This window comes from Heteronotia binoei, chromosome 2 (genome assembly GCF_032191835.1).
Source record: "Heteronotia binoei isolate CCM8104 ecotype False Entrance Well chromosome 2, APGP_CSIRO_Hbin_v1, whole genome shotgun sequence".
NCBI classification, from domain to species: domain Eukaryota; kingdom Metazoa; phylum Chordata; class Lepidosauria; order Squamata; family Gekkonidae; genus Heteronotia; species Heteronotia binoei.
Window position 1 is genome coordinate 132,009,859 of NC_083224.1, and position 17,349 is coordinate 132,027,207.

Consider the following 17,349-nt stretch of genomic DNA (forward strand, 5'->3'; position numbering starts at 1 on the left):
CACGTGCAACCATGGATCACATGGCAGTTGCCCTTATAGCTAAGAAAGAAGATCCATGTGCTCTTCTGAAGGCGAACTCAGTTTATTCTGTCCAGATTGTCCTTGACATTAGCATGAAGGTCCACTGAAAGTAACTCATAGGCTTGTATAACTATTGCTGTAAGATCAACTAAAGGAAACTGGAGGGATTGGTTAAGAAGAAGAAGAAGATGATATTGGATTTATATCCCGCCCTCCACTCCAAAGAGTCTCAGAGCGGCTCACAATCTCCTTTACCTTCCTCCCCCACAACAAACACCCTGTGAGGTGGGTGGGGCTGGAGAGGGCTCTCACAGCAGCTGCCCTTTCAAGGACAACTTCTGCCAGAGCTATGGCTGACCCAAGGCCATGCCAGTAGGTGCAAGTGGAGGAGTGGGGAATCAAACCCGGTTCTCCCAGATAAGAGTCCGCACACTTAACCACTACACCAAACTGGTTAGTAAAAGATGATAAAGAATAAAGGTTGTTTGTTTGTCAAGATCTTTGTCCATTCTGCTTTCAACTGTCTTTCAAAGACCCTGGAAAGGGATAGATTTTCTCAGAAGATGATTATCTTGGGAAAAACTCTGTTTCCCATGTTTCTATTCTTACTTTAGGGGTTGTCCTCACAATCTCCCTCTATATCTGAATCCTCCTGGAAATCCAGGACAGACAGCGTTTTGGCCAGCATATACTGATAGACCTCACTCTTTAAGAACCTTAGAGGTAGTTCTGGTATTTCAGTAACAAACATCTCCTCATCTGACAAAGATTCTCCCTCTTCCTTGTCACTGTGCTTATCAGAAAGGTCTTCCCTCCTTTCCTGAGATGGCTCTCTCCCTCCCTTTTTTCTGTGGCACTGTTTGCTGCCTGGCAGTTTTAGTCAGCCACTCTACATACTGGAGACCTGCAGGGGGAGGGGAAGAGGAGTGGGCCCAGCATGCTGCTTTTTAAAAATTAAATAATCCAAAATTTAATCATTAACACAATACTGCTGCCACTGTGAGGAGCTCTGCAGATTTCATGTACATATGAACATATATGAACATATGAAGCTGCCTTCTACTGAATCAGACCTTTGGTCCATCGAAGTCAGTATTGTCTTCTCAGACTGGCAGCGGCTCTCCAGGGTCTCAAGCTGAGGTTTTTCACACCTATTTGCCTGGACCCTTTTTTGGAGATGCTGGGGATTGAACCTGGGACCTTCTGTATTACTACTGCATTCAAACATACATCAGTTGGGTTCACTTTATTTCTACATTACATTTTGCGACTTGCTGTGGATGTCGTAGATGACTATATCACGGCCATACACCTGTCACATGGTTTTGAAATATAGGTCATTGCAGGGATAGTATGTATGTATGCAACAGTGACCAAACCTTTACACTTTAATCGCATAATCCAGAACTATTGCATCTCTAAGCCTACTGTTTCCAGAAGACTTAGAACTGTGTACCTGGAGGTCTTAATGCAAATATTGAGTATTCTGCCTTTTTGTAATAGATCCTTTGTATAATATCTCTTTAAGGATAGTTGGGAATAAGGTATTTAGTGGAAAGACAGTAATTAACAGCAAGAGCCGTGAGCAGAGTTAGGAAAGTGATGCGTTGATCCATATACATGACTGTATTACTATGGGTGAGCGTGTTTGATTGCATCTTGTAAGAAATATGAAAGAGACAATATTTTAAGAGAGTATGTGACATCATTGTTTGTAAATACTATTATTTGTTTATAGAATTCCATGAAGAATATTTTGGTCATATGAGAGAGAGAGAGAGAGAGAGAGAGAGAGAGAGAGAGAATGAAGGCTGCAAAACCGTCATCGAGTTCTAGATTTGATGAGTACTCTCCTTCTCTCTTGAATTTGAGTTCTGTGTTTTTCCTGTGGATTCACCATTTATTTCCTGCTATTAAGAAGTTATTGTGACCAAAAGCAGGGGGTGGCTCACTATTTTCAGAAGCTGCAAGCTCAGAGCAAATGCTGAAACCATCTGTATTCCACAGTGTTCCACAGACCTTTGGAAGCTATTAGGAACTGAGTTTTACAGCTGCGTCTTTGTGCATTGTTTTTTCATGTGTGTTGAAATTGACATTATAGTGCTTAAAAGATACTGTGTTTATTGTTTGAGAAAGTATTGTTTATTTCAGTGAGTTTTTGCTGTTATCTACATTAGTACACCAGAATCTGTCTTCATTGTATAGATTTAGAAGTGGAAAGTGCACAATGTGATCCTGATCTTGCACAGACAACTGCCAAGAACAGAGGCAAGATTATATTCCTTAAAATAATCCCATGTAGATGAAATTCTGAGCTTGTTCTTTAGTTTTAAATCTACATATACTGATGGTATTTCTTTTTCTATATTTTACAGGTATTTCTTTTGAGGTATTTATTAACCTTAGTATTACAAACAAAAAAAATGACAATTAAAGCCACAAGCCATCTTTTAATGCATTTTCAAGCTCATTCTCAAAATCTGAGAATAAAAGTAAAACGTTATCATATCCTGTTTAACCAATGAGATGGAAATGAACAATTTGAGAGGCGTATTTTCACTCTTTCAGCATGTTGCTTTTTACTCTCACTGTTAATCTTTAAAATCTGTTCCCTTATGGTATCCTTCGGACAGGGAAAATAATTGGAGGGAAGAGACAGTGACCCGTATCCCCCACTGGTTATTTCCCTGAGCCATCTGTGGTACACTGCTCCCAGGTAACCTGAAGCCATGGGGGTTCCCTCCAGCAGGGGATATTCCTCATCGCTGAATTCCCATTCGCCTGTAATAAGCCTAGCCGAAGCTGTATATGCACCACTGGCTTACGCTTGCTTGTCGCCGTGTCTGGACCAAGCGTCCTCCTCTTCCACTGAAAATACAACTCCCACGGCTCTACACTGGCTTTTGGCATGTTTTAGATTTCTGCCGCCTAGTGGCTGGCTCATTGGGGAGTCTGCAACAAGCCTCTACGCAGGGGTGTCAAACTCATTCGTTATGAGGACTGGATCTGACATAAATGAGACCTGGTTGGGCCAGGCCATGTCGGATTGGGCCGGGCCATGTGTGTATCTATTTAAGATTAGGTAGCAGAGATATAAAATTTATAAAGAACACAAACACAATTAATTTTTTAAAAAAAACTTAAAACATGCTTAAAACCTTAGCACTCATAGGTCTTAAAGGTTCTTTCTTTGTATTTTTTCTCATGGGATCCAGGTAGGCTTGCCAATCCCCAGGTCCCAGAGGGGGTTCTTCTGCTTTTCCAGGCTCTTTCCTGCCCCCAGTCAGCTGGCTGGCGGGGAGAAGCCCCGCCCCCAAAGCCACCATGTGACTTTTCACCTCTGGAGGCTTCAGTCTCCAATTGTTAAGGCTTCCTCTTGGGATGGTGTGTCTGTGTTACTTTGAAGAAGTTGGCTGCAACTAATGAGTAGAGATGCCAATCCCTAGCTTCAGAGTCGCCAGAAACGGCGGGGGTGGGGGAGGAGAGGGAAGGAAATGTCTGCTGGGCACTTCATTATTCCCTATGTGGAGATCAATTCTCATAGGGTATAATGGGGAATTGATCTGGAGGTATCGGGGACTCTGGGGGGGCTGTTTTTTGAGGTAGAGGCACCAAATTTTCAGTATAGCATCTAGTGCCTCTCCCCAAAATGCCCCCACGTTTCAAAATGATTTGACCAGGGGGTCCAATTCTATGAGCCCCAAAAGAAGGTGCCCCTATCCTTCATTATTTCCTATGGGAGTAAGGCATTTAAAAAGGTGTACTATCCCTTTAAATGTGATGGCCAGAACTCCCTTGGAGTTCAATTATGCTTGTCACACCCTTGCTCCTGGCTCTGCCCCCAAAGTCTCCTGGCTCCACCCCCAAAGTCTCCTGTCTCCACCCCCAAAGTCCCCAGATATTTCTTGAATTGGACTTGTCAACCCTAGATCCAGGGAACTGGGCAAAGGAAGCTGTGGCTTTTTCTTTCTTTCCCCAGCGGATAGGGGGAGAGGAGCCTCAGCCAATAGAAGAGAGAGAGGCTTGGTTCAGTAGCTCTGCTGTGCAATTGAGAGAGCCTGGATAGACAAGCTCTGCTTTGCCCCCTTCCCAAGAGGAGCCTCAACCAATGGAGAAATTAGAGGTTTTGCTCTGTAGCTCCTGAGTGATTGAGCAAGCTGTTATGCAGAAGGAAGCAAGAGAGGGAGAAGGAAGCAGATGACAGCCAGTTGCTCGGGGGCCTGATAGGAGCCCTCCAGGGGCCTAATTCGGCCCCCGGGCCGCATGTTTGACACCCCTGCTCTGCAGGGTCTTGTCAGCACCACAATGTACAGAGCCTCCCACTCCTTGGCTGACAGAAAGCTGTCACCACCCTCTGCACCATTAAGTCAGCCCCAAAGGGTTTGGGAGTGGCAAGCGCTGTTGATCTCAAGTGTTACTGTGCTTTTTTACTCTTTGTGCTTCTATGCTGCATTTCCCCTCATTCTAATCTTTCCGAGGGCCTGCCGCCAGAGAGCAGAGAAGAATAGTTCTCACCAGCAGGCCCTCGGAAAGATTAGAATGAGGGGAAATGCAGCATAGAAGCACAAAGATAATAGCTGAAAATCAAAAGCATAGACAAGGGATACACAGAAGGAAAAAACTCTCTCATTCACTCACAGAAGAAAGACAGAATAGGTATCGGCAAAGCCTAGCCTAGCTGCTCTCCCTACTGAGGCAGGAAAAGAACTGAGGTTGAGGGTGAATTACACCAGGAACAGGAAATGAAGACGTTTGTTCCTGCCTCCCTAAACGTAGGGTGAGAATCACCCACAAGATATCCTCTGCTTCAGAGGCAGAATGATCATGATACTACTCTGGCTATTGCTAAGTTTTTTTCTTGTGTAATTCACTCCAACAGAGAGCAATTGTAAAGTACTGGGGTTGGCGCAGTAAGAGACCAGAGTCGGAGAGTGATTTCAGCAAGCTTTACTTCAGGAACACACACACAGACTGAGCTCTATTCAAACTTCCCGCTCCTTTATACAATTCTTGCCCCCTTTTGATTGGTCCTTAACTATGTACATGGATTGGCTATCTACAGGGCCCTAAGGGCCTATCAGGGTACAGTATGAGCCTAGATGTTGATGGGCTACTTATGTTTCAATCCTTCCCCTGATTGGGCACGCTTAGGCCTTCTCTGGAACCCTGGTGTGGAGTACAAGCTTGGGCTTGTTTAGCTTCCCTCCAAAAGTAACAGTTCCCTCCAAAAGTAACAGTTCTCCCATTTGAGCCTAGGACACAACAGCAATGTTCCCTCTAAACTGCAGAGTCTTGTGAGCAAAAAATCTACTTTGTGAGCTACTAGCATTAAAGTTGTGAGCTACTGACGTTAAAGTTGTGAGCTACTGCATAAATTAGTGTTCTCTGAGGCCATTTTCCCCAAGCTAAGACAAAAATGTGTGAGCTGGAGTCTAAAAATCTGTGAGCTTAGAGGGAACACTGGCAGAGAGTTAGATCTGGATCATTTGATGTGTTACATGTTATAGGTGTCCCCATTCTTATAATTATTATTATCAATGTTTTATTGTTGTTATGCTGAATTGTTAATGCTCAAGACTGTAGTCATAAATACAGAATTAAAGTGCAAAGTATCAATGCAGATCAGGCTCACTTCAACCTAATTGAAGTGTGTTAATTATGTTGCTTTACCCAGGCTTTTTGTGCCCATGCAGATTTGGCTCACAAGAGTCTAATCAAGGCATTCTCCTCACTCCCCCCCCCCACCAAGTTTGACAGCAGTTAACTTTAAACCTGCCAGTGAGATTCAAACTTTTTATCTTAATCCAATCCAAAGCCAGGATGGCCCAAATCCCACCCACCCTGTGGATCTTCCTAAAAAGAACCTCATGCCATAACAAATTGTTCCTCAGATTGCTGTCCAGATCTCTGATGATCAGAACTCTGATTTCCTGCTAAGAACCCTGCTGCAGTGTGCAGGCTTTTTCTCCTTGCTTAACTGGCTCCTTGCTCTGCTTCTTGGAACCTCAGCTGTATTTGCGCCTGGACCTTGTAGGACAGATTCAGAATTGCTCTAGAACATGGACATAGTGCCTAACAGAACTGCACAAATCCTGGTCATAGAACTCATTTGCACTAGCCTGCCTTAACATTATATTAACAGTTATAACTAAACCATTACATTCAAAGTATTATATTTGCATAACTTGCCTAAAAGTATATAGGGCCTTTTCCTCTCTATTTTAGGCCTGAAGTGGTCTGGGGAACAGGGAACACTGATTTCTATTAGGATTTTTGCTAAGCATACCAGATATGAAAGAATCTTCTTTAGCGGAAGTTTGTTATCATCATTTGTTCTGTAAACATCTTTCGGTGGAAAGTAAGTTATCTTTTCTACTTCCAGGAGCCTCCGGGAGCCTATCTTTTGGAGAAGGCCAAATCCCCTGCTAGAGCAGAAGTTCTGCTCTTGCACATTTTGGAGTTTAGCCAAGGGTCCACACTGGAGACCAACAGGAAAGAGGGGGAAACAGCAGATATGAGAACGTGAACAAGTGAGACGTGGAGGTCCTGATTAGAGACCCCAGGTGATATAAATTCATCTGTCACTTCTAAGTTGGGAGATGAGATGTTTATTTGGCCAATGAATGTAATCAGAGTATCAGAAGCAAGGAACGATGTAGCCAATCAGTAAGTTGGCCTTTGTTTACAGAAAGGTATAAATATCTATGACTATGGAGAAGATGGTGGAAGGAAAACGGAGGAAGGATGAAGGAAGGGTGAAAGATTGTTTTCCTTCCCACATTAATGTGAAAACAATAAAGATCTGCCTATTCATCTCGTTTCCACCTCCTTTCCATCCAATCAGGAGACTCAATGTCTCCTAATTGGAGGGAAAGGGGGACTCTGACAGGTACAACAACTTCAAGCCCAGGATTTCAGGCCACATGTCCTCTGCTTAAAACATCCCCAATTTCCTCCCTCCTACCATTTATAGGTGTGCCATCTTGTGGGTGTGTTTGAGTGCATATGTGGTTACTTATGGAATTAGTTCTCAGGCACCCAGTGTAGGTTCTTTACATTTTTGTTTTATTTTATCTTGTATACAAGAAATTTGTTTGTGTTTACAATCACTCTCTCTCTCTCTTTTTTCTTTTAATTTTATTCTGAGGTACCACTACCAAGATCCAGCCTGATAGATGAAGGTCAAAGAAGCCAAGCTATGCGCAACAAGATCCAGGGCTTTCTCGGTGGCAGCACCAGAACTTTGGAACACCCTCCCAGAAGCTATAAGGGCCCTGCGGGATTTGTCGGCGTTCCGCAGAGCCTGTAAGACCGAACTGTTTAGACAGGCTTTTCTGGTTGACTAAAAATGGGCTGCCACCGGACATCCTACAGAAGCTGGCGATCATAGTCAGAACCCAAAACCGCCAGACTGGACTGAGACAGCGCAAATAGTTTTAAATTGATAAGTGAACTATGGTTTTATATGTTTTATGGAATTGATTGTTTTTATGATGTTGTAAGCCGCCCTGAGTCCGCTTGCGGAGAGGGCGGGATATAAATGTAAAGTAATAAATAAATAAGGTCATAGAGTCATAGAGTTGGAAGGAACCTCCAGGGTCATCTAGTCCAACCCCCTGCACAATGCAGGAAACTCACAAATACCTCCCCCTAAATTTACAGGATCTTCATCACTGTCAGATGGCCATCTAGCCTCTGTTTAAAAACCTCCAAAGAAAGAGAGCCCACCACCTTCTGAGGAAGCCTGTTCCACTGAGGAACCGCTCTAACAGTCCGGAGGTTCTTCCTAATGTTGAGCTGGAAACTCTTTTTGATTTAATTTCAACCCATTGGTTCTGGTCCTACCTTCTGGGACCACAGAAAAAAATTCCACACCATCATCTATATGACAGCCCTTCAAGTACTTGAAGATGGTGATCATATCACCTCTCAGTCACCTCCTCTCCAGGCTAAACATGCCAGCTCCTTCAACTTTTCTTCATAGGACTTGGTCTCCAGGCTCCTCGCCATCTTCGTCGCCCTCCTCTGAATCTATTCCAGCTTGTCTATATCCTTCTTAAAATGTGGTGCCCCAAACTGCACACAATACTCCAGGTGACGTTTTACCAGAGCAGAGTAAAAAAAAAAAAATCAAGTTAGACTGACATGACTTGTTCTTGAGAAACCCATGCTGGCTCTTCATAATCACAGCCATCTTTTCTAAATATTCCAGGACTGACTGACTGCTGATTTGTTCTAAAACCTTTCCAGGTATAGATGTCATGCTGACAGGTCAGTAGTTACCCAGATCCTCCTTTTTCCCCTTCTTGAAGATGGGGACAACATTCGCTCACCTCCAATCTTTTGGCACCTCTCCTGTTCTCCAAGAATTCTCAAAAATAATAGCCAGAGGCTCAGAAATTACATCCCCAAGCTCTTTTAGAACCCTTGGATGCAGTTCATCTGGCCCTGAGGGCTTAGTTTCATTTAAAGAAACTGGGTGTTTATGTACTACCCATATGCTGATCCTAGGTTGGAACTCCATACCCTCATTATATGTTCTGTTTTTGCCATGCTGAGTACTGTTTCCCTCAGAAGAGAAGACTGAGGAAAAGTAGGAATTGAGCAGTTCTGCCCTCTCTTCATTACCTGTTACAATTTCACTTTCCTGTCCTTGCAACGGGCCTACCATGTCCTTGCTCTTTTTCTTACTCTGAACATTGTTTTTAGCATTTGCAGCCAGCCTAAGCTCATACTGAGCTTTAGGTTTTCTAACTCTTCCTCTACAAGCACTGGTTATTTGTTTAAATTCATCCTTGGTTATAAAGCCCTCCTTCCAATTCTTAAATGAGTCTTTTTTATTTCTCAAGTCTTTAGAGAGCTGTTTATAAGAGGTTCTTTTTAAAGCTAATTTCCCCTTCTATGTGTCTTGTTTGGTCAACATCCTCTAGCAGCCATTGCACATTTTAATCATTCCCTATGTAAAGAAGTATTTCCTTTTGTCCATTCTGAATCTACTGTCCATCAACTTCACTGGATGTCCACAAGACGGAGAAAAATTTCTCTTTGTCAACTCTCTCCACACCATGCAAAATTATATGAATCTCTATCGCATCCCCCTTAGTCATCTTTTTTCTAAACTGAAAACTCCAGATGCTTCAGCCTTTCCTCATAGGGAAGGTGCTCCAACCCCCTCATCATCTTGGTCACACCCTCCACTGTACTTTTTCCAGTTCTGCAATGTCCTTTTTGAGATATGGTGACTAGAACTGTACACAGTATTCCAAATGAGGTTGCACCATAGATCTATATAGGAGCATTATAATATAAACCATTTTACTTTCAACCCCTTTCCGAATAATCCCTAATATAGACTTCGCTTTTTTCACTGCTGTAGCACACTGAGTTGACACTTTCACTGAGCTATATGCTTTGACTTCAAGATCTTTTTACCTGTAAATCTAAGAAAGTTCAGAGCCCATTAGCCTGTACTTGTAGTTGGGATTTTTTTAGTCCAATGTGCATCACCTTACACTTATCTACATTGAACTTCAATTCTCACAGTGTTGCCCACTCACTCAATTTGTGGAGTCTTGATTTTCACCATCCTGAATAATTTTGTGTCATCTGCAAATTTGGCCACTGCACTACTCGTTTCTAGGTCAGGATAATTTATGAATAAATTAAATAGTATCAGCCCCAATACCAATCCTTGTGGGATCCCACTGCTTGCTTCACTCCATTTGAAAACTGTCCATTGATTCCTACTCTTTGCTTCCTGTCATATAACAAATTTTTAATTCATAAGAAAAACTGTCCTCTTATCCCATGACTGCTAAGTTCACTAAGGAGTCTTTGATGAGGTACCTTGTCAAAAGCATTTGGAATGTCCAAGTGTATGATGTCTGTCAGGTAACTGTTGCCTATATGCTTGTTCACTTTCCAAAGAACTTCAAAAGGTCAATGAGTCAGGACATTCCTTTGCATAACCAGTTAGCACCTCTACGTTCTGGAGACCTGCAGGGTCTTTACTGGAGACCTGCAGACTTTCATCATTTTTGTGCCTAATAATTCTACCTTTGATTAGTTTCTACTAATTTGCCTGGGACAAATGTTAGGCTGACTGGCCTGTAATTTCCTGGTTCCTCTCTGGATTCCTTTTTAAAAACTTATGTAAAATTTGCTACACTCCATGGTTTCAAGTGAGATGGCATGGGTACATGCCCCACATTTTCCAGAGTGATCACAGAAGCAAAGAATTAATTGAACTTCTCTGCCATCTTCCCATCTTCCTTTAGCAATCCCTTTATTCCTTTACCATCTAGACTAGAGGCTCAACTTTTTATTGACACAGCTAGTTTAATATGGAGCTTATATTCACCTGGCTTCAGTTTCATGTTAGCACTGTGTTATCAATTAGATTCAGCTATATGAAATCTCTGACACAAAAATAAAGCGATACCAATGCTTTCTCTGGCATTTTTGGCTTCAATATGCATGAAAAAATAGTACCTAGGAACAGCAACAGTACAGTTACCAGCATTATGAAAGATATGCTAAAAAAGACAAAATATGTGAACAAGGGGAACTTTTATAAAATGTGTTTATTTATACCCAGCATTTTCCCCCAGTGGAGACACAAATCAGCTCATAACATTCATCTTTCCTCTTCTGTTTTACCCTTACAATAACAATCCTGTGAGGTTAGGCTTAGAGACAGTGACAGGCCATGGTCATCCTGGATGCCTCTATGGCAGACCAGGAATTTAGATTTGGGTCTCCCAGATTCTAATCTAACTATTACATTTTACACACACACAGAGGTTTGGAACCAGAAAAGTTTTCCTACAGAATTCTCTCTTAATCCCAGGCCTTGAATTCAGCAGGAGCTCACAGGAGCACAGCTCCTGAACCTTTCTGAGGGTTCCCCCTCCTCCTCCCCACCTTGTCCATTTAATAGTAGATGCAAATCTAATTTTTGAAAAAAAAGAAAATATGTTGTATAACAATTCACACTGAAAAAAATAGTAGATGCAGCTGCATAACAATCCCTGGATGAGCTCCACCACCTATTTTTCTACAAAATGACCCCTGCTTAATCCTAATTTTGATTTCATTGCTAATGCTCAGGCAAGGCTATAAAGTGTTTTGTCTGTTCAATCCTACACATGCTTTCTCAGAAGAAAGCCCCAGTGACTTTGACTGCATTTATTCCTGAGAAAGTGTGAACAGGATTGCAGCCTTATGGCAGACTACACATTCTGTAAAGTTCCACAGTTAATCACCTCTGCTCTCACCATTCTCCCTCTTTAAATCAAAGTCTGTACAACTGTATTTTTTTTAAAAAAATGAAATAAAAAAAATACAAAGAAATACCATGTGCAGTTCTGCCCTCAGGGAACATTGCATACCACACAATGCAGCCACATGAATTGGTTAAAATCAAGAGCTGTCACAGTGAGTGATGACATTTGTGAGCAACATGATAAAAGCATGGTACTACACATTTGTAGTAAAAGATAACATCATGGAATCCACAAATTTTTTGCTAGGCTTGCTTCATGCAGCAAACTTATTTTGATTAGAAAACAGAATTATCCCCAAAGGCTTAAACTGCTTTGTTTGTTTCTTAGAGAACAAAACAGAGCAGTAAAATTGTCACAGCATAAGTTACATCTTGTATACCTACCAGCCCTGATCTCTGCAGGTGACGTCTTATCCTGGTGTTGCTGAAATAGCCTGCCAGGTGCTTGTCTGTTAGGCTGTTGTAGTTTGCAAGGAATCTGAAACCAATGAATTCCCAATAAAAACAGAGTAAGAACCAAAAACATTTTCTTGAAAAAAAAATCAAGAGTTGTCAAAGTATAAATACCTAAACTACAATATTAAGGAGAGTACATTTTGGTTTGGTTTCCCACAGCAAATACATTAGCATCCATCCAGCCATGCAGCTTCTCCATGGCATTTCCATTTGCAGAAGATGGGGCAGTAGTTTCCACCAGTTCATCCCTCTGAGTGTATACTCCCATTTTGTCCACTATACTGTTCCTGAGGTTCTGCTGGATCCCCAGAAACAACATCGGGGGCCCAGATGAATGTAGCAGGTAAATACAATTCTGCAACACTGGCTGATAGTTCAATATTCCCAATAAAATGGGAACAATATACGTAAAGCATATGTGCGTACATATCAGGAAGCCGTGGACTAAGGGCTTCCAGATGTGTGTACACAGGTGATTAAAGATGTATGTAAGTTGCTGACACCATATACCCCTGAGACTTTCTAGCATGTAGAATGATTGCATGAGGAGAAAATGGGATCATAGCCATGTTCCACCCCCACCCATCTATGTGGGTATACTGGAACAAACATATAGAAGCTACCTACATATGTGTGCAGGGCACATGATAAGGAAGCCTGAAATGTAAAATGTATGTCAGGGCAGAGCTTGCTGCTGCTATTTATTTGTTTTGTTTGGATGATTTATATGCTATCTCACCACTAGGGTTGCCAAGTCCAATTCAAGAAATATCTGGGGACTTTGGGGGTGGAGCCAGGAGACTTGGGGGTGGAGCCAGGAGACATTGGGGCGGAGCCAGGAACAAGAGTGTGACAAGCATAATTGAACTCCAAGAGAGTTCTGGCCATCACATTTAAAGGGACAGCACACCTTTTTAAATGTCTTCCTTCCACAGGAAATAATGAAGGATAAGGGCACCTTCTTTTGGGGCTCATAGAATTGGACCCCCTGGTCCAATCGTTTTGAAATCTGGGGGATACTTTGGGGAGAGGCACTAGATACTATATTGAAAATTTGGTGCCTCTACTTCAAAAAACAGCTCCCCCAGAGCCCCCGAAACCTCCAGATCAATTCCCCATTATACCCTATGAGAAGACGTTTCCCTCTCCACCCCCCTCCACCCCGCCCCCCCCCTTTCTGGGAAATCTGATGCAGGAGACAGAACTCACTCACCTCTGGAGGTGCAAAGGCATATGGTCCTTTGGGGGCGTGGCTGGGCTCCCCTCCCTTCACCGGCCAGCTGACTGGGGGCGGGAAGCAGCCTGAGAAAACGGAAGAGCTCTGGCTGCTGCGATCGGGGCTGGGTGGGAAGGGCTGCCGTTCTCCCCCTCCCCCCCCGCTTTCCCTTTTATGGCCAGCGGGAGGAGGAGGCTCCAAATCGGGGGTCTCCAGGCTTAGCGGGGGATTTGGGACCCCTACTCACCACAGAGCCTGCTCAAGAAGGCTTTTAGCCCTGACCTTGATAGCCCAGGCAAGGCTTATCTCGTCACATCTTGGAAGCTAAGCAGGGCTGACCCTGGCAAATACCTGAAAGGAAGACCTCCAAAGGAATACCAGGGTCAGGATGCAGAGGCAGATATATGAAGGCACCTCTCTGAAAAAAGTCCAGGCCCCAGTAGAGGTTGCCAGAAGTCACCATAACATTCAGGCACACAAGCGCATGCACACACACACACACACACAAAAGGCTTACAAAGTAAAACATAGTAGAAACTTAAGCACCATAAAACTAACAATTAATAAACTCAGGCCATTTAGCCAGAGTCTGTTGTAGTTTATACAGAACCTGGCGAGACATAAGCCTGCGGGGTTTATACAGTGATCCTTGGAGGATCTGGGGTATGAAAGCATGGGCGGCAAGGAGTTGTCAAGGTCCAGAGCTTTAAAGAATATGCTAAAATCCTCCCCGACCTTAGCATTAAAATCACCCGCTACCAGAATTTCAGTGGCCAGAAATATCTTTTCCAGGTCATCCAGAAGTATGGCCATATGGTCCCAGGCCTGGGAAAGAGTTAGGTTGTCACAGCAGGTCAGCATATAAACATTCACCATAATCAGGGCTAGGGAGGGGAGGGCTAGTTTGACTGCCTGTGCAGTAAGGTTATTTGCCAGAAGAGTTATTGGCTTTGAAACTAGGTGTGAGGAAACAAGTATGGACAACCCTGCTCGGGGACAGCCCCTAGCACTGAACCTAAGGGCTGGGAGGAAGTGAGAGGAATAGCCATCCAACAAAATTTGATGGTTTGACCAGGTTTCTTGGAGTAATATAACATCAAACCCCTTTAAGTACTTCATGAAATCACCGTCTTTGACCTTATTCGACCACCCCGCCACGTTCCATGAGATGACTTTAATGATTGCATTATTTGGGGTTCTAGCTAGCTTGGATGGAGCAGGGGTTAAAAGTCAGTCTTCTTTGGCCAAGATATCAAACGAATGGTTGGTATCATAAAGTATGGACCCATTTCCCAACCCTCTCGAGATGTTCTTGATTAATTGGTTTGTATTTGGCCACGCAACCCTCTTGAGATGTTCTTGATTAATTGGTTTGTATTTGGCCATGCAAACACGTTCGTGTTACTCGAAGTGGAGACCACATCCCTAGTTGGTGGCTGGTGCAGTTCTACTTGTATAGATAACCCATGGCTCCCTGAAGGTTAAGAGTGAGGGGCTATGGTGGAGGATAAAACAATCAGAGGAGAGGGAGAGTCATTAAAAGAGGTATCAGGACAATCGCCAGAGGAACTTAAAAGAACGTTCTTAGGTCTGTCTACAGATTCTATTTGGCATTTACTTGCACTACTTGGCAACAAGCGCTTAGCCTCCATTTTATCATCCTTCTTCACCAGTGTTTCTTCCAGTGAGTTGGAAAAGGATTCCAATAAAGTGTCCACGAGGGGAATGTGGGGATTTGAGCTTTCATGTCCTGAGGCTGATATTAGAGGCATGCTGGATGGTTCAGATGCAACAGGTCCTGCATTCTCAGATGGAGGTCCTTCCCCCAGACAGACCAAGTCCATTTGCTCAGGGACCAAGGAGATAGAGTTCTGTCCCTCCACAACAGTTCCTGTGGTTTCCTACTGCAATAAAGGGGCCTATAGAGTGTTAATAAAAACACAAGTTGGGAAAATCCCCAAGCCTCTGAGCATTGCACTCCGTCTCATTATTAAAGATGGTGTGCTTCCAGTAGCAAACGTGAGGACTCTTAGAACCTGACCCGGTTGGCTGATTATTTCCAGACCCTTCAGATCGATTTCAGAGTGTCTTCTCCTAAGCAAAAAGCTTAGGTGACTCACAGCTCTTTCCTTTGTAGTCCTTGTGACCATACATCCATTGAGACAGTCCCTCATGTTTTGCTCCACTGTTTGTTATATTCACAGCTTCGTAACTCACTACTGCGTCCCATTTTGGAGAAATCAGGAGGCTGTTCAGATGCCTTAAAAGCCTGTAGGCTCCTGAAAGACACTGAAATAGTAGCCAAATTCATTTTTCTGGCCACCATGATACGCCAAAGGATTTTGTAGTCATAGTTTGAATTGATAACGATGTTTCTAAATTTTAACTGTACCTTTTGTATTTTATGGGTAATTTTTATTCGGTATAACTTGGTAATCCTTTTATTCTGTATAACTGATTTCTTTTATGCCAATAAAGGCTGATGACCAAAAAATTAATAAACTATTAGAAATCAAAAAAACTCTAAACCAGGGATGTCGAATTCATTTGTTATGAGGGTCGGATCTGATATAAATAGGGCCGGGCCATGTGTGTACCTATTTAAGATTAGGTAGCAAAGATATAAACTTTTTAAAGAACACAGACAAACACGACTTTAAAAAAACACACCTTAAAATAAAACATGCTTAAAACATTAGCATTTGTTGGTCTTAAAGTTGCTTTTCTTTGTATTTCTCTCAAGGGATCCAGGGAACTGGGCAAAGGAAGCTTTGAGGTTTTGCTCTGTAGCTCCTGTGTGATTGAGCAAGCTTTGTAAAGCAAGCTGAGATGAAGAAGGAAGCAGACAAGAGCCAGTTGTCTGGGGGCCTGATAGGAGCCCTCTGAGGGCCTGATTCGACCCCCAGGCCGCATGTTTTGACACCCCTGCTCTAAACCCTTAAATATATCACTTTAAAATGAGTCTCATAAAATATTTTTCAGGCCAGATACAGAGTGCAACACAAATTAAAAAGACCAACCCCTTAATTAAACCCTTGATAAAAGGAAATGCTTTAGCCTGGTTCCTAACAAATAGTAGCACAAGCACCAGGTGAATATCAAGGGGAAGAACATTCCACAAGTGAGGCATCACCACTAGGATTGCCAGGTCTGTGTTAGAAAACACCTGGAGACTTTGGGGGTGGATCCAGGAGAGAGTGGGGTTTGGGGATGGGCCTCAGCAGGGTACAATACCATAGAGTCCACCCTTCAAAGCAGCCATTTTCTCCAGGGGAGCTGATCTCTGCCAGCTGGAGATCAGTTGTAAAAACAGGAGATCTCCAGGCCCCACCTGGAGACTGACAAACCTCCACTGAAAGAACCCTTTCTCTGATTACCATCTACCTCATCTCTGAACATCTTGTGAGGAAGATCTTAAATGCTGGAGTGGTTGGAGGGAGTCCTTCAAGTGTCCTGGTCCAAACCTGTTCAGATCCAAGCCTGCCTTGGTAGGATGGGCAAGACAGAAATCCCATTAATAAAACAATTTAAAAAGTAAGATAAAGCTGTGCTTTGAATTTTGCTCAGAAACGAATGGGTATACACAATATTCAGATCTTTCAGAATAGGGGTGGATACTGTATCCCACCCCCAATCATAGCCTGCTTGCCACAGTTTGGATCAGCTATCCCTGCCATCCCATTTTACCTGCTTAGAATTTCTGAGGTTTTATGTGTCCTATGATAAATACACAGTAGAGATGAACTTAATTGAGATTGTATGGGGTAGAGGTGAGAGTGAGGAACCTGGGTAGAGTTGCTTGCCAGGTAATACTTAGGGTTGCCAATTCCCAATTGGAACTATTAATACAAAAAAAGCACTGGAGTTTATATTAGGTACTGGGAAGAAGAGTATGCTAAAAATAGGTAGTCAGAACTATCTTCTCTTTTAGTTTTTAAGCAAACCAAGCCAATTTTTTTTTTACCAATGTATTCTAAATTATATGGTAAGTACTATTAAGACTTAGCTACCACTCCCCCCCCCCCGGTTTTCTTACTGTGTGATAATTCTAAGGCTTTGAAGCAGGCTTTCATGCAATATGGATGTTGAGCCATAGTAAACAAAGGGGGAATAAAAATATTCTATTCAGAAACAATACAACAAAGAAACAAGACTTACAGGAAGTTTATTTTGGGTTTCACAATAATCCCACAGGTAGCCTATACCAGATAAATTGAACTTTAAACAGATGATTTAATTTGCCATGTTATGCCTGGTGATTAAACAGTGGTGCTATAGCAACTGTTTTATGTTACTTTCTTTATCCCATTTGTTTGCATTTGCATCTGAAACTGCCAGATTAGAGCAATTATGCCAAGTACTGATTCATAGT

General features: G+C 42.8%; 1 protein-coding gene across 1 annotated transcript in view; it reads right to left on the minus strand.

Annotated features, from left to right (window-relative positions):
* Positions 1 to 17,349, minus strand: part of ERICH3 (glutamate rich 3) — a 132,356-nt gene that overhangs the window by 97,247 nt on the left and 17,760 nt on the right. The window contains exon 2 of the mRNA XM_060232026.1: positions 11,690 to 11,783. Coding sequence (XP_060088009.1) covers positions 11,690 to 11,783 — 94 coding nt within the window. The remainder of the gene's footprint in view (positions 1 to 11,689; positions 11,784 to 17,349) is intronic.